The 23,866-nt window shown below is 39.1% G+C and overlaps 1 protein-coding gene across 4 annotated transcripts in view; it reads right to left on the reverse strand.

Annotated features, from left to right (window-relative positions):
* Positions 1-5,526: 5,526 nt before the first annotated feature.
* AP2A2 (adaptor related protein complex 2 subunit alpha 2) overlaps positions 5,527-23,866 on the reverse strand; it is a 43,266-nt gene continuing 24,926 nt past the window's right edge. Inside the window, exons 6-23 of one of the 4 annotated variants that reach the window (XM_069016998.1) lie at positions 23,275-23,376; positions 21,770-21,878; positions 21,118-21,265; positions 20,540-20,708; positions 19,249-19,386; positions 17,818-18,000; positions 17,385-17,482; positions 16,979-17,210; positions 15,999-16,172; positions 13,939-14,102; positions 12,135-12,212; positions 11,162-11,244; positions 10,342-10,431; positions 9,389-9,512; positions 8,513-8,629; positions 8,256-8,325; positions 6,932-7,066; positions 5,527-6,148 (exon numbers count right to left, since the gene is read on the reverse strand). In XM_069016998.1, coding sequence (XP_068873099.1) covers positions 6,071-6,148; positions 6,932-7,066; positions 8,256-8,325; positions 8,513-8,629; positions 9,389-9,512; positions 10,342-10,431; positions 11,162-11,244; positions 12,135-12,212; positions 13,939-14,102; positions 15,999-16,172; positions 16,979-17,210; positions 17,385-17,482; positions 17,818-18,000; positions 19,249-19,386; positions 20,540-20,708; positions 21,118-21,265; positions 21,770-21,878; positions 23,275-23,376 — 2,292 coding nt within the window. In that variant the 3' untranslated portion in view covers positions 5,527-6,070. Of the gene's footprint in view, positions 6,149-6,931; positions 7,067-8,255; positions 8,326-8,512; positions 8,630-9,388; positions 9,513-10,341; positions 10,432-11,161; positions 11,245-12,134; positions 12,213-13,938; positions 14,103-15,998; positions 16,173-16,978; positions 17,211-17,384; positions 17,483-17,817; positions 18,001-19,248; positions 19,387-20,539; positions 20,709-21,117; positions 21,269-21,769; positions 21,879-23,274; positions 23,377-23,866 lie in introns of all 4 variants that reach the window. The other 3 variants (XM_069016997.1, XM_069016996.1, XM_069016995.1) reach the window with 3 other exon arrangements.

Here is a 23,866-nt window from a genome sequence, read left to right on the forward strand (position 1 = left end):
CAGTGCCCAGTTTAAAACCTTCTCTTGCTGTGTTACTCACTTGTGACTTGTTAATTATCTCATGCAATAAGAATGGTTTTCCATGAAACCAAATACAGAGGCTTTTGGCATCTAACGAAGGTCACTCAAGAAGATCAAGATGAATTATAGCAGAATTTTTTTCTTTTTATATTTGACAGAGCGTTGTAGAGAAGTTGAATATGAAGAAGAAATAACTTACAAAGGCTGTTCCACAAATGTCACTTTGAGCCGATGTGAAGGATCATGTCCATCTTCAACAAAGTAAGGATAACTGAGACTGTACAGTACTAAAGTTGTTTTCCTTATTTGGGCATCTGTAAGTAGGGAATTTATGAACTACTGCTCCTTTATAATTCAGGGAGGAAAATGTGGTTAGAATCCACCCAGCAATATACAATGTTGCTGTATACACCAGTTAATAGAAACAATAAGGTCATTTATTACCCAGGGATTTACAGCTAATCAAGGAAGGTCATCTCACTTCCTTAAGTTTTTGTTGTGTTTTAGAAAAGCCAGACATCAATGGTGCCGGTTTGGAGGGCTTTTTTTGTTGTCTTGATGGTTGGGATTTTGGTTTTGTTTGCTTTTTAAAGATTGAAAAGGTGGTTTAGACTACAAATACCTATTTTCAAATAGGTAAGATGGTAAAATAAGAAATTTCACCTAAGGTAAGTAATGTCACTTCAGTTGTCTCATTCTCCAAATAGTGTAATTCAGGTATATTTTACAATTACAAGGGTGCTGGCTGAGCCTGTGCAGTTCTGCTGCCCATTATGAGAATTTGACAGGAAATCAAGGCTTCAATACAAGTAAACAGTGCAGCAGTATTAGAGTTCAGTTACTGGAGAAAAAAAAAATGCTACATTCCCAACAACCCAAGCCAATACAATATTCAAGAATGGAAAGCAATGGAGGGTTTTGCTTTTGCAGGAACTAATTTAAATTAATCCTGATGTTAAAAGCTGTCCCCTTCAAAGCACATTCAAGTGTCCCCCAGCATTTTGAAAACTGACCTTGTATCCTGAGAGCTGACAAAAGGGCTGTGAACGAGGAGGAAGACTTTTAGAGTTAAGGTTTGTCTCAACTGCTAGGAAAGTTGTGGTTAAAACCACAGAGATTTTGCCAAGAAATATTTATTCCTGAACTCTCATTTTCCCATACCTGAGTTCTGGCCTGTTATCGATACAGCTTCCCACTGACAAAGGCAGAACCAAGTCCAGCAGGAGGCTGAATATGTCAGGAATCAAAAGCCTAAGAACTGCAGTACTATAAGGACAGACTCAAATCCTTACCTGCCTTTTCAAGCTCTCACTTCACCTACCTGTGCTCTGTTACTGTGAATTCAACAATTATGTGCAAGTCTTCTACCTTGTTAGCTGACCTCACACCCAGAACTGGCATCATGCAGCCACCACCTTAGATTCCAGCACTAACTGTTCAGAGGGAGTAAAGGTTTTCCTTCCTCTGTGAACTGCAAAAGGAACACACACAATTTAGCATCTGCAAAAGAGACCTTTTGTAAACTGTAAGTAGTCCAGTGCACAGCTTTAACAAATTTAATCCCTAGTTACTTCACAAATATTCAGAAGGGCAAAAAGAGACCAGGGGAATAAAATTCTATCAGTTTTCCAGTGAGGTCTGAGGCCTAACAGATGATGAGATCATAGAATCACAGACTGTCCTGAGCTGGAAAGGAGCCACAAGAATCATCAAGTCCATCCTGTTCTAAAAAGAAAGGCAGCAGCTCAGTACACCTGAGTTTCTGCATCATGAGAACTTAAAATGGAGTAAGTTCCTGCACCGTTTGTAGTCCTGCAGATGACAGAACCATTCAATGGAGGGCTGTGCTCTTTCCTCTAAACCTCCTACCACAGGAAAAAACGTTCCTATATTTGAAAAAAAATTGTGAGCCTACAATGCTTTAAACAAATGCCAACTGCTTCTCCCTCTCTTCCACACAGGCTGGATGTTGAGAAGATGATGGTTACTACAGCATGCGGCTGCTGTAGGCCACTTGAACTTCTTAAGAAGGAATTCCAACTACCATGCCAAGACCCAGATAACCCTGGAAAAAGGCTCACCACAGAAATCATTGCATTTAGTGGCTGTGTTTGTAACTTTGATAGCTGCACACACTAGTCAGACCTGATGGCTGCAGATACCGTTTTTTGTAATTAAACAGTGATCACAAGTTAATCCTTCCACAGCTCATTGCTGGTTCTCTTGTACCGATTACACAGGACAGCCTTGCTGTCAGCAAGCCTGAGCAGCTGCCCAGACTGCCCATGGAGCCACCACATAAATGATTCCTGATCAGGAGCAGGGTGGGGTGCAGAGGAGGAAATGAAAAACAGGCACAGAAATATAGAACAGGCACAGGGTGGGGATCAGGAGGAAAGACAAGAGATTGTTTGGCCTCAGGGTGATTTATTTAACCAGAGGCTAAAACCTGGCCCACACACTGGGCAGTAAGAGAAATTCAATGTTCAAATAAAGTTGAAGGAACTGAATTTGCTAACTTCTTTCTCATTACTTGACCAGCTGTTTTAACTGAAAAATAGTCTGTTAGGTTCACTACAGTCAAACTTAGACCTGTGGAAGACCCCACTACTTCAGTGGGAGAAGGGAACTGACCTGTTCCCTTTCCCTTGAAGGTGGACACAGACTTGTGCTCATCATCCATAGATGACAGGGTTGGAAAGTAAGGTGCTCCATGACCCATGATGAAGTGAATTGTGATGTTTCCACAAGCACCCTTAGTGTGGTGGGATATTTCTAGAAGCATAACTAACACACACATGTAGCACCTTTGGGATAAAGCAGGAAGTTGAGGGCATTTCTCTGCAAGAATTCAAAGCCCACATGAATCTAACAGGACACAAGTGGTTCACTCACAAGCAATTTCTACTTGCTGCCACTCTAGAAAATCTTAGTTTGCAAGTCATTTAAGAAAAGCTGTATGATTGCACAAAAGCTCAGAGTGCCCTTTTTTTTTCCTTTTAGCAAGTGTAAGAGAAGAATTTTGAAGCACACATTTAAAGCTTAAATGAGGTTACTTAGCAGTTCAGATACTCTTCTTCTACAGTGACACCACCCTTGCATGCAATACAGGTGTGCTGCTTAGCCTCAACCCTACCCCACTGTTTGCTACAGCAGTTTACTGCAGCAGGTACTGCTCATGTACTTAGTGCTGTTGAACACTCTAGGAAGCAAGATTTTACATCTGGGGCTTTTTAAAAATAGAATATTTATAACTTGTGACCAAACAAGAACAAAATCAAACTCACTCACTGGGGGAGCAGAGATGTGTAGACCAGCTAAGACTCCAGTGAACAGAACCCACCAGTACTTCTCATTAAAAAATCACAGCAATTGTTTTCCACAACGACCATTCCATGAGAATATTTTTTACACCTTCATGCCCCCAGACAAAAAAAGGACAGTTTGATCACTGTTCTAATCATTTATTTAATCTTAATACGTTCTTCTGATGAATATAGTCTAATATATAGTCTTCTATATGAAAATTCTCCACTTAATTTGACAGAACTTTGTTTTATACAAATAAGACAATCACCATAAATGTTACATACTGGAGTGTAGGTCAAGAATGAACATATGCTACCTGTTTTGCTATTCAGTTATTTTCACATGTCAATGCCTGAAAATACTGCACTTAAAAACAATAACACTGTTTACTGCAGAAATTACTTTGTCTGCTTGACAGGATACATCACTGTTAAGTTAACCATCATTCACAAAAAAAAAAAAAAATCAAGTATTTGTCTTTAATTTGTTCACTTTTCTGCTCATGGCTTCATTGAGCTGACATTTAATACAAAGAGTGAACAGTCATAAGCTTAACACAGTCACCACTGAAAAAACACTTTCCCTTACCCCCCCCTCCTTCCCACATTTTAATGCACATTTTAGCACAGCTTGAACCAAAGCAAAGTGAAATAAAGTAGTGCAGTGTCTCAAGGTGTCCTTTAATGAGGGCACAGAACATTTTTCAGGGGGACAGATATACAACAGGATTTGGAAAATATGAAAGAGAAGCTCCTCCTCTGCTAAGACTCTCTTTAGTTCAGCACATCAGATTTTAACATAACAGCCAAGAGCATGGTTAACGTAACAGGATAATAATGAGACACAGAGCATCGAGAGGCCAAAACAAAAGGTATTCCATCAGTATCTGCCAACTGCCCAACCTGACTGCAGGAACAGCTCACCAAGATTTTTAGTGACAATATTTAGGATTAAAGAGTCTTAAGTAAGAAGAATCTGAAAGGCCCTAAAGGGCCAATTGGTCGAGAGAACTTTTGCAGAAAGACCAGGCCTTTAGCCCAATTTTCAGCCTTAATATCCATAGTTACCAACCATTTCTGGAAAAACAAAACATATCCCCCAAAATCCACACATCACAGCCAAACCTTTGTTCCTCATTTTTCACTTTTACTCAAGTATGATCAGGAGCCTTCATCCAAACCAAGTGATAATCTCCCAGTTCCATCATTTAAGCTCAAAGCACTGAAGACAAAAAGCAAGGCACACTCAATCATGAACAATCCTGTCCCCTGCTGAGCACTGGGCAGCATGACAGCAGCCTCATTTAAATGTATTTTCAGTGTCACCACCACGACTCAACACCTTCATTTCCTGGGCACACTTGTCTGTATGTGTTGTGATACACCAGTCCCAGGCTTTCTGTCAATGACCTTGAGGAAATCTTGACCTGAGGTTCCCTTCTCCTGTCAGCAGGAGCTGATTTTGTTCACCATGACCTGTAGCTTTTGCTGACACCAGCCCAAGGTTCCTACCTGGGCCACCTCACCTGCTTTGGTTTAGCAGCCTCTGTTGCACCTCAAGGCTTGAAGAGCATGAGCCAAAATTTCTGTCCACTGACTTCTGCACAGAGGCTGCAAAGAGTTTGATGTGAAACAAGATACAAAGACTTTGGCTGTAAAAACCACTAGAAAAGCTGAACATTTTTGGGTCTTCTACTTTCTGTTTCAACAGAAGTTTTCTACACCATTTTGGATGTTTTTACCACTGACAGGAAGGAAACTGCTTAGGTATCCAGTTATTCAGCCTCTTGAGTCTGAACATTAATGTACACTGGGGAAAAGATATTGATTAAAATTACATTTTCACCTAAGAGTGCATGCCTTACAGCCCTTCAAGGGCTCATTTCTTCCCACTTCTTTTTACACAATACTAGACTCTGCAGTTAATTGTATCACATCATTAGGACTATTACTTGTGAAGTCTGATGGCAAACAGAAAAAACATAAACCAGAATATTTAACTTCACTGAGTAACAACGAACAAGTATATACTCATTCACCCCCTACCAGAGAAGCTCACCTCATTAATGGAGGTAAGCAGAAGGATTAAGAATAGCTTTTGTGTTCAATCCAAAGATCAGAAAACATTAAGATGTCAAATGATACAAGATTAATACTTTAAAGACTCTGGTCCTGTGGCATTTTCCAAATACAAAGATTGGCGACACAACATAAATGTTCATTTTAATCAGATTCAAACACATCTTCAAATCTGCCCTTCCATCCAGTAGACAACTTGTGGCAATGTTCAACTTTACAAAGGTTTGACTCTACATTAACATGGGAATTAACCTTCCTGAGCAGCAGTACATTGGTTTCTTTCAGCTCAGAGCAGAGGAAGCATCTCTTAAAGGTACTGAAGCAGAAGGTTTCTGAGCTATTTCCAGGTGAAATCCTTGATTGCCACAACTAAAACAATTTCCCCTCTACAAGTTTAAAAGCCTGACCTCTGCAAAAAAAGGAGCAAAAGACAGCCCTCCCACCCTTTTGTGTAACACACTAAAAGCCATTTTTAATGGAAAAAGTCACTTCCCTGTACTGTACATTTTATAGTCTTAATTTCAAACAAGGGTCAAGTCCTATTAAGGCAGGGAGCTGGTATTGGTTAACATTGCAGTACTCAGACAGTGATGTACAAGACATTTATTTGCAGTTTGATGACAGTGATATAAGTGGAAAAACCAAAACTGACATGGTTAATATTAAAACTGTTCTGACAGCAATTCACATAATCTCTGAGATACAGCTTCTTTACTTGTTCGTAGTGTGAGCCTATACATCTGAAAAAGAACATAAAATAGTACTTTTTAAACACAGTTTGGCATTAAATGAATGCACAGTCAATGGTGAAAACTAACAGTTACCTCTTACTTGCTTTGTAAGCTTTGGTAGGAAAAAGACCTCAAATTAAAGCATTCAGAGGCAGCCAGCCACTGAGTAACACAGCTTTTTCAAACTGTGTCTGAAAAATTTTTTCACACTGGCTGAACCAACCCTATCTTCAAACCTTTGTTGAGAATTACTGTTACTCAAGTATTTTTGGCTTTAACAGAAAGGTGTTGTACAGAATTATTTTTAAAGAGAAGCAAGTGCTGTGGAAAAGTCTAAAGACCCTGTACAAACACTTCTTAAGGAAACAGAAGATGCAACCACCCAAACCTCATTTTCAATCCTTAGCTAACTTGGATAACACCTCTATCAAAAAAGCTTTAGTAAAAATATTCTTAACATTGTACTCACTTGCTTATGCTTTCTCTTTTAGCCAACTACTCATTTACTAATTTAAAATAACAAAAGGAAGCATGCTTAATCTGGTCCAAAGCACCCAAGACAGTCTGGAATATTACAATGTCTCTTCTGAGAGGAAAGAGAATTGCTCTGAAGAAGCAGCTTACCCTGCTTGTCCAGGACCAGCTGCTATAATTTAATTTCTTGTTGGAGTCTGCAGTCATCAGCAGCTATTGCAATAGTGACTTTTAAGTATCTTAAGGGGTTTCAGATACACAGAGATATTTAGTTCAAACGAGAACTTGTATCTAAGCTGGAGATAGTTACACAGATACCTGTGCCTGGAGGTTGGGTTCAAGGCGCAGCAAGCATCCAATCTGAGTAGTTTTTGTGTGTATGATACCAGCACCAACAAAGTTAGCAGGATTGGGATCCACCTCCTCAAGTAGGGCTGATCCAAAGCCAATTATCTATTAAAGACACCCAGGAGATTTAGATGTGGGGAGAGAAGGACACAAATACCAAGTATACCCACACAGTCACCACCAAATAGCAAAACAAGGAGGAAACTAATTTTTAAGTGTTCAAGACAAATTCATTACCACAAATTTTTGAAGGCTGACCCTGATAAATGAGCTGTTCCTGTAACTAAGGCTCTTCTCAAAAGCAACTGAGAACCAAGTTAAGATTCAACATCAGTCTCCCCTCATTTTGATGCAGCCATTCCTGTCTTACACAGTCGCTTCTGTTTTGCCTAAGGCAGCCAGTTCTACAAAAAGTCACTCTCCTTTTCCAACTAGTACCTCGAGTATAAATTAAGGCTTGAACTATCTTCCAATTCAGTTTTAAGCAGTGAATTGGTGCTTTCTAAAACAGCTTCAAGTCTCCAGCTACTATTGCACACTGTAACTAATTCAAACCACAGCTAGAAACTGTCCACTCAACTCGGCACTGCCACGGATCTATCACACAGCATGGACTCTCACTGGATGATCCAACTGCATATAAACAAAAATGCATGAAGTTTGTTTATACCACGTGCTAATTCTGGCTGGGATAGAGGTCATTTTCTTCTTAGTAGCTGGTATGGGGCTGTGTTTTGGATTTCTGCTGAAAACAGTTGATAACACAGCAATGTTTCAGTTACCACTGAGCAGGGGTTACACAGCACCAAGGTCTTCTCTGCTCCTCACCCCATCAGTGACGAGGCCAGGGGTGCACAAGGAGCTGGCACAGGACACAGCCAGGACCACTGAACAATGGAATATTCTATACTATATGATGTCCTGGCTCAGCATATAAAGCTGGGGAAAGAGGGAATGGGAGGATGTTCACAGTGATGATGTTTTGTCTTCCCAAGTAACTGTTACACCTGATGGAGCCCTGCTGCCCTGGGGATGGCCAAATACCTCCAAGTCAGTGGGAAGCACTGAATTAATTCTTCACTTTATTTGTGTGCATGGCTTTTCCTTTACCTACTGAACTCTCTTTACTTCAACTCACACATTTTCTCACTTCTACCCTTCTTGGGTTCTCTGTCCCACCCCACTGGGGGAGAGTGAGCAGTGGCTGTGTGGTGCTTAATTGCCAGCTGGGGTTAAAACATGACCTGCCACTGCCCTGTACACTATGAATTAAAAATACCACACCACCACCCACCTTTGCTTTTGTGATCTCTGCATCCATCGGGTGCTTTGCTTTAAAGATATTCTGTACTTCTTGTTTTGGACTGCAAGACAAAGCAGATAAATACCTGTATTATAAACAGCAGTTTCAATAGCAATTAATTCTACCGGGAGAGCTCATGGCTTACAGGATTGAGTAAGGGATGAAGCACTGCACCAGCTACATTCACAATATACCTTTCTCTTCTCTTGCCCACCACAAGAACCCCAAGCCCAAGTACAAAGTCTTACTTGCTCAGCTGCTTCCAACGCTGAAAAAAGTCTTGAGAAGACATCTCTGTTGGCTGGAAAAATTTATTCAGTGTGATGGGTAATTTTACTGAAAGATTTTGAAATGTTCCGCCATACCTGCAGATGGAATAGAAAAACCACAGTGCACGTGGCAGCCTCAGCAGTGCCTCAGCAGAAATCAACCAAGCTGTTGAGAAACTGTTTATGATCAAAATCCATCAACTGCACATGACATTTCTAACACAGTTTCAATCCACTGTTAAATAAATTTATTTTCTCTGCTTAGACGGCAAATGAACTGGGAGAACTGCTAATAAGGTTCTCTCTGTTTTAGCATAGGTTTATCCTTCTAGATAGCACCCAAAGGGACAAAAATATATCCCTGTGAAAACATACCAATAAAAACCAGTTTAGACTAAAATAACAGCATGCAGCCCAGGACTCAGGATTTTGTAAAGCTGAGCTGATGTTGAGTGGACAGAACAAGATTCTATTTCTGGTTGCATACACTTCCAGGCCAAGTTATTTGCAGAAATGTTCTTGGTTTCCAGAAGGGAGAAGTTACTGCGTATATTCCTGTCAAGATTTCTTAAGCAAACAGGAAGACTGCTGTTTTATATAGATAGCAGAGACAGAAGTCATGGAGACATTTTATCAGTAGCTGCTTCTTGATTGTTTGGTTTGGTTGGGTTTTTTAAACCACATTGTTCCAAGTGGATTCTCCCTAGCAGCTTAAAGCTTAGTTAGATCAATTTTTCAAGTTGTCTACCCAAGAGAGCTTTGTGTGTCCATATTCTACATTTCAGTCACTGGACCATGCCAAATTTAACATCTTTCATCTAATTAATTCACTAACATTTGAATCCTTTGTTTTACCTGAACTGAATGTTCAGGATTGGAGCTTCCATGAAGTCTGAAACACATTCGATGTTCACAACCTGCTGAACCTGTGCACCTCCATCCACTGTGGGGTCAACAGGTTTTGTCTGAAGATTCAGGCATAAAAAAGTAGTTAAGGAAACAGATCAATGAACTGATAACTTAAAAAAAATGCAAATCTTCCAATAAGCTATGAGGAATTAGCATCACATTTTCACTCATTCTCTATGTGCTACTGAACATTTAAAGCTCAATTTTTGTACAAGGAAAGAGTTTGTGGAGATTCATTTTTTTAACTGGTTGTTGGGTTTTTTCATACTGACACATCTACAAGCAGTAACTCCAAAAAATTCTCAGTTACTTAGATATTCTTAAAGAAAGATGCCCTTAAAAATGTTTGAAGGCAGAGAGACTTCACAATAAAAACCACAGGACTATTTTGAACATTACAGAGATGCCTTGAGTCAAACAACTCTGATTACTTAATCTCCCAGAAATCCTAAATTTGCAATACCAAGCATTAAGGACCAGCCATGAATTAAGACCTTATTTTAAAGTACCATCATCTTGGTATACATGTATTCCATCTCCATGTCAAGTTTTAGGTTATCTGCTAATGCAATACTTGAAGGACACATCTCTACCTCTGCTACTTACTTCGTGTCAGTGGAGAAAGTTACAGCTCCATTGCATACTTATTCAGCTTAATTTCTCCTTATTTCAGGAGTAACATTTGTGTTTATATAACCAGAGCTTTAAGGAGAGAATCTTCCATCTCTGCTCAAGACTTTGTTCTTTCTACAAGAACTTTAAAGAGCTATCAGCAAGTTTCTCATTTCTTCATGTTCAAGGAGACCATGCCTTGATCCAACAGATTTATTATTATTTTGTGCAGCATAAACCACAAAAACCTAATAAGAACAGACAGATTCTACTGCATTTAAGGATATTTGACTGAAGGTCATCTGAGCAGATTACTGTTGGAGTAAAATTCAAGAACTGTGTTGATGTCTTATTACCATAGAATATGAACATACGTCCTAGAAAGAGAAGAATGAGACATCAGAATTTTTAGGTGCATGTAATCACATTGAACTACTCGTGCTTCAATTCCCTAACACACTGTCTTTCTACCTTTCCTTAAAACCACTTTTAAGAACAAAACATAGTTTACATGATTTATCTCACCAAGACATTTGCAGTTCAAAATGCAGTGATTTAACCAAGCCATTGGATCTCTCCTACAGCAGCTGTCACACAGACTGCCACTGGTGATTTAACTGCCTTTCAGTTGCTGGAGAATTTTACTTTTTATGTTAAGATGCTACTATGCCACCAAGAGTTTTACAGAAGGGAGAAGCAAGCAATTCTATTGCTGGTCTGTGTTTAAGTCCCATCTCTTGCCTAGATATTTCCAGTATCTCGTCCATGAAATCTGATCTGAAATGTATTGTGTTTCATATCATTACAATAAGCTATAGTGCAAGATATAAATTCCAAAAACAGTGGTCCTTTATAAACCTGGCTGCACGAGCTGGAGTGCTGGAGTGTAACACTATTTCATCTCAGCTACCAAAACAATCAAAAAAATTTAAGGAAACAAGAGCCCACACAAAAGCCAGGGATGCACAACAGTGGGAGCTGTAAAAGAGCTTAGGCCTATAACGCTATTTCCCTCTTCAGTAGCTGAAAAGTGAGTCCTATCTGGAATATCATGCTGGCATTGTGATTGATAATGCAGACAGCCAAGCACAGCACAAAAGATCTTACCCAGGTTCTGTCGAAATTCAGACTTCAAGCCAATTTGTAGCAACTGATTTTCAAATAAGACTCCATTATTTTTACACACAAACCTAGGGGAAGAGAGGGAAAACATGTTTTAAATTGAGCCACATTAAACAATATTTAGAACCACAAAATTCAGGGTTTACACAGAGGATGAAGACTGTGGTTAACCTAGAATGCATCAATCTGTGAGAGAGGCCTTTGCAGAAAACTGCAGTTAGAAAAGACAATTTTACAACCAGAACCACCACTTGTAGGACACTAAAAGAACTGACATTTTTATTTGATAGAATGTCTGAGAAACTATGAAGGAAACCACATATGCTATATACACACACACTGTCTAATAAAGGACCAGGCAACAGACTAGGATTTTTCATTAGTCTTGAGAACTTCTGAAACTCATTAGGTTGGTGCAGAATTGAAAAGTTTGAAGCTTTGACTGTTTAAACCTGAAAGAAAAAAACCTTCCTTGTTTTATCATTTCTGTATCACCTAAGCCAACCAAGAGATGCACTTTTTCCATTTTGAGAGAGGAAGCCCATTCTCCAGTGATCTCAGTCCTTTCTATCACCTCTCACTTAAAAGTAGAAGAGGTGGTCAGCAAACATCTGCCTTTTGCATACAAGGCACTTAAAACACACTCCCAAATACCAGTACTTTTGACAAGTACTCGCTTTTTTCTTTATTTCCAAATAGTTGCAAAAACTTAATATACAACTGGCATTGCCTCATTTTAGAGCAGTGTGTGATAGCACTGACTTGTAAAGGCAACTCTAACCTGTCTATTCATGAGCCTGTCACAAAAGCCACAGCATCCATAGAGGTATTCTAGTCACAAGTCTGACAGTACATGTTTCTCTAGTTTTGCTGGTATTAAGTTAATGAACAATATAGTTTTGCTTTATAACTATATTCTGGAAATTGCCCAGCCTTGCAAGGTTTTAGTATTGCTTACTTGTGAAAAAGCTCATCAGCATCATGCACAGTATCAGCTGGTTCCTCAGAAACTACCTCAGATGAAGCCAGGTCAGGGCTAGTTCAGGCAGCACAAAGGAAGAAAGGCAGTAGCGACAGAGACAGCAGGAGTTAGTAAAGACAGCTTAGAGCTTAGTTACTTCTTTTACCTCCTTCCTCAAAAATGGCACTGCTGAGCTTAATGCATGAGAAATTGATTAGCTGCCCTAGCTCAGTACCCTAAAAAGGTTTTAGGCATTAGGCAATGTTTTCCCCCACTTCTCTCCCCCATCCCACCCCGACTGTTAGAAAACAGCAATCCTTCGCGAAGACAGGAGACAGCTGAAGGTGTTCAGTAAATGTAAATCTCTTACAGAACCAAGTCCTTTTAGGTGTTTAACTGTGACAGCAAGAGTGTTTAAGTTCAAAATCAAAAAGGTAGCTGCATATTAACTACTACAAAGGTGTGCTTAAAAGCAGAGGCCTCATCAACCTTAGGGACCCCAGGTGCACAATCAGTTCCTAAAAACACACAAGTATTAAGCATAGGCAAGAGTACACGGGCACACAGAGAATGACTTACCCAAGCAACAGATTTAGAAACAAAAGTGACAACAGCACTAAAAAGAGGCAGGAAACTGTAAAAAGCAACTTCTCAGTATCATTAGAGAAGCATTTCATCATCTACAGACAGACCAAGGAGTTGGGCATTGCTACACTTTCTTCTGCAGAAAGAGAAAACTCTTTTTAGGTAACATTTGCTTATGAAGCTACTCATATTGGTTCCTTTTTTTACCCTCTTAAAAAAAAAAAAAAAGCATGAACAAGCTTGTGTAGCTTCCTAAAGTCCTGGTTTTGTGTTTTATCATCAAGTATCACTTCTGACCTTCCAAGAGAAACACAGGATCAAGCATTAATCACTGCACACCTGCAACAATTACCTGCACTGCATTACCTGTACAAAATTTTGATGGAAGTATCAATGATCCAGGCAGATCAGTTTCCCTAATTATGTCTTTTATATTAAGATACATTGAAAATCTGTTGTGCCAACATTCAAAATTTGGTCCTTGACAACAGTAATACGTTCTTGTCCAGTAAGACAACTGATTTTAAAGACATTCTGTGATTTTATGCTGTTTATTCCCAAAATTCTACCCAAATAATATTTGAGAGCAGCCACAATAGCTTTTAATGCTAATGGGGTTAATAACACATTTTACCTACACTACACTTGCTAATGTAATTGTAGTATCAAATCCCTTTAAAAAAAAAATGAAAACCACTTGTTCTTTATCCCCCTTTTCACATCCCTTTGTCAGACAGTAGCAGAACAACTGAAGTGTATCTTTAAATTCTGGGAAGCAGTATCTCTGCATACAATCCATCTCTCACTGTTTCAGTAGCAGCTTGCCGTAGGTGGAGAGACACAAGAATACTTCATGAAAATAAAATAAGAATAAATGTATTCATATCAGGACAGATAACCCCCACTTCAAGATGTATGAAGATGCACAAGTAGCTTAATTTAACAAAGAAGCAAAACCAGCATGAAAACCAGACACTACTGTGTGGCAAATATCCTCAGGCTGAGTACTACAGACTCAGTTTTTCTATGAGAAGAGATATTCAACAACAACAGCACATCCAGCAGAGTGTCCAAGAACACCTCTCTTGCTGCAAAACTGCCACCCAGGAATGCATTCAATATGCTGGAACAAAACCAAAGTTATGTATGTTTTTCCTTCAATCCTGTTTTAACAGACAAATTCTCCTACAAATTCCTTTCAGGGTGACTTAATTACCTCGCAAAGTTGTCATCAGAACCAGGAGCAAGAGGTGCAACTGCAGAAGCTGAATCTGAAAATACATCCACGAGCAGGCTACCACTAGAGGAAGGTGGGGGAGCTGAATTGGTGACAGGGGCAGCACCCAGACCCAGCAGATCCGCCGATGGAGAAGGAGTAGACTAAGGAAGACAAGACACTTTGGTGTTACACTGCAACAAAACTACAACAAAGCTGTCTCGTTTGCACAGACAACTAAGCTATGGCAAAGTGCCTCTCCCCACCCCAAATCAAGGTTTGAATGGATATAAAAGGGTTCACAAACGCAGCAGTTAGCATACTGAATTTCAGCTTATGGTCATTTATAGATGTGGTTTTCTTTTTTCCCTTTGAAGAGAGTTATGTCCATCTAACAGTTAAATAAAAACAAAACTGAAATTCATCTGTCTAGAATCTGGTTCTGCAGAAGAAAGATGACAAAGATAACAGTTTCCCCCCCCCTTTCCTGTCAGTTTCAAGGGAAAATAAGTAGTGTAGGGAATAAAATTCACATGTGTTGCTTTTCTTTCATGAGGAATCCATCACGAAAGGAAGTGGCTTTTACACAAACCTAAATCAAAGGTCATCACAGCATCTTTAAAATTGACTATCAGTTTAATCCTGGGTTTTTGAAGCCTAGCAAATCTTAGAAAGAATATAAACCCAACCAGCAAAAAAACAGAGCCTGTAGCCAGTTCAAGCTGCAAACACTAGAGGAAGAGACAAGATGCTTAAACTTTTTTTCCTCAAATAGAACAAATCAAGCAGCCAGGGCATGGAATCATGCAACAGAGGCTGCATATATGTGCCCAAGTCACATGCAAGAACAAAGCATAGACTGTTATTCAAAATGGTCATGTATTAGACATCAGCAGCTTCCAATATGCCAGATAATCTGAGGATGAGTCATGAAATGCATTTGGATGAACCTGAAATCTTGTTTTTGTCAGCCAACTTAAAGTTACAATATATTCCATACAATATAATGAAAAAATCCCTGGCAAAAGACTTTAAGAAGCCAATCATTAGGAACTACTAAAAACAAACAAAGGTTGGACCTCAAAATTCTAACATTTTTGGTATCTAAACCACATAAAGCCACTGGTGAAGGTAACACTGTGCAGTTTGTTACATGGCCGCAGCCCAAAAAGTGAAGCTCGTAAAGCATAATGCAGTATTAACAACCAGTCACCTCAATATGGCATGCAAAGAAAACTTGGCAAATTTCTGCTAGAAAGAGATTTCTGTCCAGTCAAAACTGTTGCACATGGAGTAGCTATTCTTACACACTGCAGTGACTAAGTAGTAAAGTATTATGCTTTAACAAACTGGGCAGGGAGCATGCTACAGTATTTCCTGCTCTAGGTAATCTTGTAATTACATTTAAGATGTAGTAGAAGTTATTCTAGGCATTAAAACCAGAAGGCAGTATTACATTATGGGAAAAACTGATCCTACCAGCATTAAATGACAATAAAATGAGAATTTCAGCTCAGAAGAAAAAAAACCTGTGGCCTTGTCTAGCATAACTAAACTCAAATAGTACTGTCAAATAAAAAGTAACAACATTATATTTATTTAAGGACATCCCTGTGAAGTCAAGTGTTGCCCACTTCTATTAAAAACAATAATCCAAATCAAGATGCAAAATAATATGTAAGACAAAGCAGAAAAACAGCTGATACTCTGAAATTCAAATTAACGCCTTTTAAATATGCTAATTTTATAATCTCACCCTCAGTGCAGTTTCACCAACAAGGAAATTCACATTTCTAACGTGTACAGCAGTATTTTTCAAACAACAATGTAAAAGGGATTTTTTTAGGCTGCAGTTTGTCCCCATTTACATAAGACTTCCAATTGCATCCAAGCACGCAGCGAGGGGAAAGCAGCTGTACATCCTCCTGCTTTATAGCAAAGACTCATAGCCTTAAGTTTCAGATGAGAGGTTTTAAATCCCCAAAAAGCCACTTCAGGAAACCGTTCTTTTCTCACTTGCACACCATCTAAATTAATGAAATAACAGCTTTTAAACTCACAACAGCACTGGCATTGACAGAGGCAGGTTCAGCACTTCCATTCATATCAGAGCTCCTCTCCTTTTTGATCTCTTCCAGGTCAGTAACTGTGCCTGGGCCTTTCTTCTTCTTCAGTTTAGCCAAAATAGAAGATTCCCTCTCTGGAAAGGGAGGCATTTCTTCCAACACTGTAGCCTTACCACAGGAAAAAAAAAGTGTTAGTTAACTTCAGAGAAAAAAATCAAACCAGCTTCTGAGTCTTTGAAGAGACACACCCTTATAGATTGCATAAAGCAAAAGCAGAAGTAGTTACCCACAGAGAAAATGATTATGCAGTTTATTGTAGTGAGGGATTGATTGTTTTTTTAAAATAAAAAATTCTCTAAAACTTTCTGAAGTCTGTCCAAAGCACTTGGTTAAGAGAACAGGTGCTCATCACTTCTGTGAAACAGTGATATTAAATAAAAAAAAGAAAATTTAAATAATTAGATCATAGCAGACCTAAGGGTCCTTAACTCAGGCAGACCAAGACTTAAACCACAGAGAATACTCAAGTACTCAGACCTGAGCATTTCTTAGATGTCAAAACTAAATGTGCAATGCTCTGCTCAGACCTGAGAGCACCAGGTTAAATCACTGAGCTTCAAGAGACAAAAAATTACACTTTTCCTGCCCACCATCAAGTAAGTCCTCAAAAGAAAGCATCAGCCTTTTGATATCCAAATCCCCTAGGACCCTGTTATTATGCCAGCTTTCCCTGGCTTCTCAGGTCCAGATTAACATGTTTTAATGGTCATTTGTCCCATTACGGCAACAACTCAGAATTTAGCTCTAAACTGAAGATTACTACAACACAGCTAGGGAGACTAAAAGAACCCACACCCACATTGTAATCCTTACTCCTACACTGAGGTTTCTGAGCAATCAGGTAAGGTTTAGTGGAGTTTAACTTGTTGACAGCAGAGTACTGCATAATAAAGAAAATAAACCTTTATACCTACCAATATATCAGTACTAGCAATAGTACTGAGCCTCAAATACTCAACAGCTCTCTGCTGCAGCTCAACATCAGCATTCTTTAGCTGACTGTCACTGCGCAGCACATCTTGAATTGTAGTTTTGATTTCTGGAAACAGGTTCACAAACTTGATGTAAGTAGACAGAAGCAGAGCTCGGGTAGGAACACTACACAGATGAAACTTGGAATGTAGCAAGTTGAACTGGATGAGGGGACTTAAAAGATGGAAGAAAAATAATTTGTTCAGTTTTTGTAGACATGATAATCCTTATTAATGCATTATTAACAAGAGCTGAATCATTTCTTAACTAGCCTTTAGGAATGTTAGGAATTAAATTCTTTACAGAAAGCACTACTACTTCAATTCAGTATTTTAGAAGGTGTTTTACCTTGATCTTGGATCACCTGCTATCAGATTTCCAAATTCTCCCAAGATGTAGCCACCTACTTTTACAAGATTCTCATGGCATGCTGGAGCTTGAAGGGCCTGTAACACATTAATAATCATTGATATGCAATGTATGAAAACAGATGTTTTCTGTTACTTCCATTCCCAGTTTTCTCATCTACTTTCCTGCAAGCGCAGACCATGGGTCTAGGGACTACAAAGCACTTATAAGAAAAACATGATGGGTAGTATGATTTCACAGAAGACTCTAATATGAGTATTACTTGATTAAGAGCACTCTTAGGCCCATCTAGCAGCACTGTGGACTTCTGAGGACAGATAGAGCTCCTTAAGTTTCCCCTGTTGTTACATCATGTGGTGCTTCCTTAATTGTTAGCTCATTTTGAAAGGGAATTGAAAACAGTTATTCTCACCTCAAAAACAGTCTTTGCTGCATATCCTTGCACATCATCCCTGTTGATGACAATCTGAATAACTCGATACCACACTTCTTCACTGACATAGTCACCAGCAATGCGAATCAGATTCAGGATTGTATCCACATACCAGGTGTAATCCACTGCGTACTTCTCAGCTAGAATTGCAACTTTCAGAACCTGAGCACACAAAAGAGAACACAGAAGGTTGGCTGGCTCTGACTATGAGCTGTAAACACCTGGTGATGCCCCACACTGGCCCGGAAGCCTCAGTTTCAGATGCATGAGCTTGTTCACTTGTTCCCACAGCTAAGGTGAAAGGTGAACATTGAAATGCTGTGCCAGAATACAGCAGTTGCCAGGCACATACTGCTTTCCCCATAACGCATTCAAATATGTTTTATCTGTGTGGCTTTTCAGTTGTGTACCTAAGTGATCAAGAGCAATTTACAGAACATTTTTTGTTTGCTATAAAAACACCATCTAAACTACCACTGAGACAGGATCAAATAGGAAATTGGAAACCTCTCAAAAAAGGTAAAAGGTGGAAACAAGATAGCAGAGGCAAACAAGAGTCACCAAAGCATAGCTGACTTTTCAGGTCACACTCAGATTCCTGCATCCTGCATCAGCTTCAGGGGAGATCCCACACAATTTATTAGCAGTTGCATTTACTACTCTTAAAAGAACAGGTCGGTATAAGGGAACAGAATGAAATTCTCATTATTTGCCAAGTCAGGGGACACTATCAAAAGCAACCAGACAGTACAAGAGGTTAATCAACTAACACTGTATTCTACATTCACTTCTCCAACCAAGAAACTTCAGCACCTAACTAAGCTAAATAAGTACTGTAAGTACAAGTTTTGTTTACTATCCTAAAAAGGTTTAAGTCGAGTATATCAACTTTTATCCCAGTGGTAGGAAGGAGATAGGTATCAGGCCTCCTCGATATATAAAGTATTGTTTTTGGGAACCGTTAGACTGAACATTCTCAGAGAATACAGAATATAAAGTTCTACTGACAAATAAGCATTTACCACACTAATTTTTGAAGCTATTGGACAATTGACTAGAGTAGGACCTAACCCTCAGAACATAGAGAATGTGTTGGCTCAAGCACTGATAGAATTCACTTTGCTTTCTATATGCACTGTCCCGAGACAAAGATCAGCTTTTAAAATTCTTAAGTTTCCAAGGTTCCCCCCTGCCCCCTGGATTACTTTAACCTCAATTCTTTGCTGTTAGACTACAAATTTATGGATTTGTTTGTTTGTTTTAGTAGTTTTGTCTGGTTTGTTTGTTTGTTTTTTTAAACACCACGAAAAGCAATCTCTATCACAGCCTATGCAGCATCCCAATCAATAAATGATATGTATGGTACCAAATCCAGCTATGAAACAAATAAGAAAAACACCAATAGCTTACAATTTCTTCTCTAATGGAATAATCAGCAGTCTCCAGGTAATTGAGCATTTCAGCCACAATCTGCTGGGCATTGCTTCGGTCACACATTGCATACAGGAGATCTACAGCTCTCTGTCGTACACTTACATCTCTTTCAGTCTGCAAAAAGACACAGAGTCAAAGGTCAAGACGATTTCATCTTTGTTTGGAAAGTACATGCAACTTAAGAGATGAATATAATCCACAGTCAAATCTAAAACAAATGCATTTGCATAATTTTTCAGATGCAGAATGAACTCAGATATACCCTTTATATAAGCTATGAGTTTCTTATGCTATTTCTCACTTTCAGTCACCTAGGAAGAGGTCAATGGAGACTCAGACAGCTTCCTGCTCTTAAATAATATCACAAAAATTCAAATCATCAGGTTTTGTTTCTGTAGCATACTTATTCAAATCTGTGCAGGTGCTGAAAGAATGCTGGAGTTTGTACAGAACACTTCAGTATTAACCCAAAGTACCGTGAGTGAATCTGTGATCCACTATGCACTAAGTAACTGGTACCAGTGGCCAGAAATGCACCAGTAACTGGCTGAAATTGTTAAATTGTTACCAGGCCAATGAGCATTTAGCTGCCTGCAGGTTTAGTGTTGGGTGTGCCTTGTAACAACTGAAGTCCAGCTAGAACAGATACATACTTTGAACTTAGACAAATGTATAAATATGCTACAGCAGCAACTTGGAAGAAAACAAAAGCATTTCAACATCCAAGTTTGCAAGTAAATGTACATGCAAATCAGTCTTATTCTTTTGACTTCTGTTTTGTCACATAAACATGGCCTGGAAATGTGTCTTTCTGGTTTCTGCTCTTTATAATTCTGCAGTGGAAGCTGATCTGCTCTACCACTCCACATAAGCTACTACAGTGAAAGAACAGTGCCCAATACCAGCAAGACAGTAATACAGCTATCTTCCCAGCATTCTCAATTTTGAAATTCCGTATTTTTAAACAATTATTCACCTACAGTCTACACTTGAGCAGATACCAGTGTTATAAGGGACACAGCTACAGGTATCAGTTTTACCAGCAAGGTGCAGAAATCAACAAAATCTGACCTCTGTAATTGCCAGCATAGCAAGATTTTCATGGATTGAGGTAAAAAAACTAAAGCAGACTTCAAAGAGTAACTCATTTGGTCCCTAAGTATTATTAGCTTAATTGGGGTTGGGGAGCCTGGGACAGTGGGGGAGAGGGCATTGAGGCAGGGGAGAAGACAACACTCAAAACCAGACCACGCACTTCAATATTTACCTTCAATGCATTGATAACTGTTTCTATGTGTGTTTTCACAGCCTCATGTGAGAATTCAGAGCTGGCAAGCGTGCACATGCTTTCCAGTGCTAGGTAACGCAAATTAGTTTCTCGGTGCTGCAAGAACTGACCTAGCTGGTTACAGGCACGGACTAGTAGGTTTGGCTCACTGCACAGAACAGGAGAGAAAGTGAAAGGGTTAAAAGCAACAGGTTTGAGAACACTCAATACAGAATACTATTTCTGCAGTGGAAATTTCTTAAAATGCCTTGAAGTGTCTGCTAGAATGCTTTGCTAGTGAAATGCAAATTCAGATACTGTGAGCAAATAATCTCTGTTGGATTAGAGCAGTGGGGTCAATATAAAACACCAAATAAAGAAGCAGCGAAAACCAAAGCAACACAGTTCATTAACACTGCTCAATTACATTGCTGTGGTTGTGTTCCAATCTAGCAAGCAACTTCATATTTTTTCCCCTCTACTCCCTCCCCATTAAAATCTGATTAACTGTTCAAGACAAAACTCCAGCTTTTCACTTTAAAAACCCCTCTGATAACAGAAGTGTTGTCCCAGCTCACCTGTCATGGTGTATAATTAAGCTTATTGCCTCAAACAGGACAGCATTCTTTGCATTCGAGTGTTGCACTTTCTTTGACTTTGGTGGCTCCTGTGCTTTGTTGAGGATGGTTTCCAGGCATTCTGTCAGACGGCCACGTACCGCAGGGTCTTCTAGAGAAGAACAAGCCGTTGGACAACTTCGCTTTGCTCCAAAGCCTAAACCCTACCTTAGGTTTTCCCCTGGCTAAATCTAAATAAACTGAGGTATTCTGATTCACTAAAAACATTTACACTCCCCAACATATACGTGAGAAAAGAATTCCAAGCCACAGTCCTATTTGGGTGAGAACAACAGCCAAACACTGCAACACAGTACAACGTACTTTGAGGCTTTAATATAGTTGATAATATTAATGGATATTTAAAATGGCAGCTGCCAATAAACTGTAAGATGCACACTGGTTAGACATTTTGTTAAAATTAAACACAACATCATTCAAAAGGCCAAATATCTTCGAGCTACCAGAAACACTCAAGAGTACAAACTTCAGTATCTTTGCCTTAAGACAATGTGCTTGCACTCTCCAAGCAATGTTAACAGTGCACTGCAGTAGCTTTTGGAGCCAGTGTACTGCAAAAGAGAGAGAACCACTGCTGTGATTTGTGCATTACCTGGAGGTGGATAGCACTGTAACAGCCTCAGAAGTTTCACAGATAGCCAGGGAGCAGGAACAAAGTAGTATGTATAGTCCTGAAGGTCTGTTGATGCAGAAGTTACAATCTGTAAAACAAACAGCCAGCATGTCAGCTACTGAAGTTAATTGATTCACAATCCTGAAAAGGACCCAAAGAACACTGTAGGTCACCTCTGACAGAAGCTTAAAAAACTGTGTCACTACCAATGTCTAGTTCAGTAGATTAATTAGGTGCAAGCTGCCATACTCTGAGTACACCACAGTAAATGCTAGTAATAGAAATTCAGTTTTGCAGATACAGTAGTCTAGGAAGTCTCTTCCTGAAAGCCTACTTGGTTTTTTAAAGAATGAAGACAACCATCTTGTAACATCAAAATGTTTAACCAGAAACTTGACTTTCTTTGTTCCAGCAATTCACAGATTCAGCCAACAGTCTGGTGGCTGCTGATAGATGAGCCTGGAATTCAAGTACAATATGCTATGATAGACAGACCTAAAGCAGAAGGACCAACTAACACCTTCACTAATATCCATACAGCAAAGCAAAAAAGAGATAGCATAGCATTCACAGAAGAGGTTTATAAGCATAATGAAATCTGATAAGGATTAGATTAGGTTATCCCTCTTCACTGATTTCTTTTACCCCTTTTATTCTAGGGTTAACCATGAGTTTGGCACTAGCTTTGCTTAAAATATTCTACCTAATTCTTGCACTCCATTACAGAACAGCCTTTCATTTCCCTTAGCACTCTCACTTTTAAGTATTAGAAAAAATCTTCATATTTGAAAAGAAACTAAATTTCTGTGAACTACAAGTAATTTGGGTCTAAGACTGCATAAAACTGGCTCTGAAATACATTTGTGAAGTAGCAGCCTCCCTTGTCTTGCACACCTTCCAGAAGGATGGGGGGGGGGGGGGAGAGGGTGTGGGAATCAAACAAAACAGTGACATCAGTTTTCCAGCACAGAAATGTTAACTTACAGACATGTCCCTCCACTCCTCCTTGCACCCCCTGCCCCTGCTTAACACCCTACACCCATTTACAGAATATCAAATGCTTATGTTTATTAACTTAGCAGCAGCTCAAAAGAAGGAATAGAAAGGCAATTCATATTGTAAGAAGCTTAGATAAAGCTACAGTCTGTGTTTTTGAGGTGTTTGTGTGAAGTCTGTAGAATCAGTCTTTGATCCAACTATTCTTTGGCATTACAGTTACAAAGTGAGGATTACTACTTGGAGCACAGCAGGGATTAAACCAAGAAAGTTTGGGCAAGCCAATACAGCTTTCTGTCCTGGTAAGCAACAAGCATTAAAAGAGGTTACCCGAAGCACCTACATGAAGTGAGACTGAATCATCTTCACATTTAATGGTACAGTAAACTAATCTGACCCTAGAAAGCTGAACAGGAAGCTAACCTGGTCTAGAAAGCTCAGTAAATTAATCAACAGTGAAGTATTATCAGGGTCATCATTGGACTCACTCTGCTTAATCTAGACACTGCCAAGGAGACTGAAGTCTTAAACTCTTCCGGGTTCTTCTGTGCCAAAGTGGTGATCAGACTTGTAGCTGCAGTAACCACACCCTAAAAAAAAACAAAACACAAAAAACCTCACATTCAATTTTGTATCAGTTTACGATGCTGCCCAGTAACACCTTTCAACTGTTTTTTAATATACAAAAAAGATATGTTTATCCCCATTACAAAGCCCTACATTACAAAACCTTTTATTTGGCTAGCAACTAGACTAATTACACACCTGCAGAATCCAACAGAATTTTCAACAACATGATATTGCCATGTTTGCAGAGCATTTTATGCTATTTTTTGTATTATCTTTGTCTCATGTTTGGATAGTACATCTAAAATAAGAGAGCTGTATTAAAATTAAGCCTTATTAATAATTATTAATAAGACAAATTGTCTTATTACACAAGAGAAGCATGAGCAGAAGAAATTCAATGCAGCAGATCACCTAGGAAAGAATTCTTCCAACCCAACACAAGGCGCGGGCTTTGTATAACACAAGCACTGGGTATTACTACTGCAGACTAAAGCACTCATTACTGTTGAA

This window comes from Aphelocoma coerulescens, chromosome 5 (assembly GCF_041296385.1).
Source record: "Aphelocoma coerulescens isolate FSJ_1873_10779 chromosome 5, UR_Acoe_1.0, whole genome shotgun sequence".
Classification (NCBI taxonomy): Eukaryota; Metazoa; Chordata; class Aves; order Passeriformes; family Corvidae; genus Aphelocoma; species Aphelocoma coerulescens.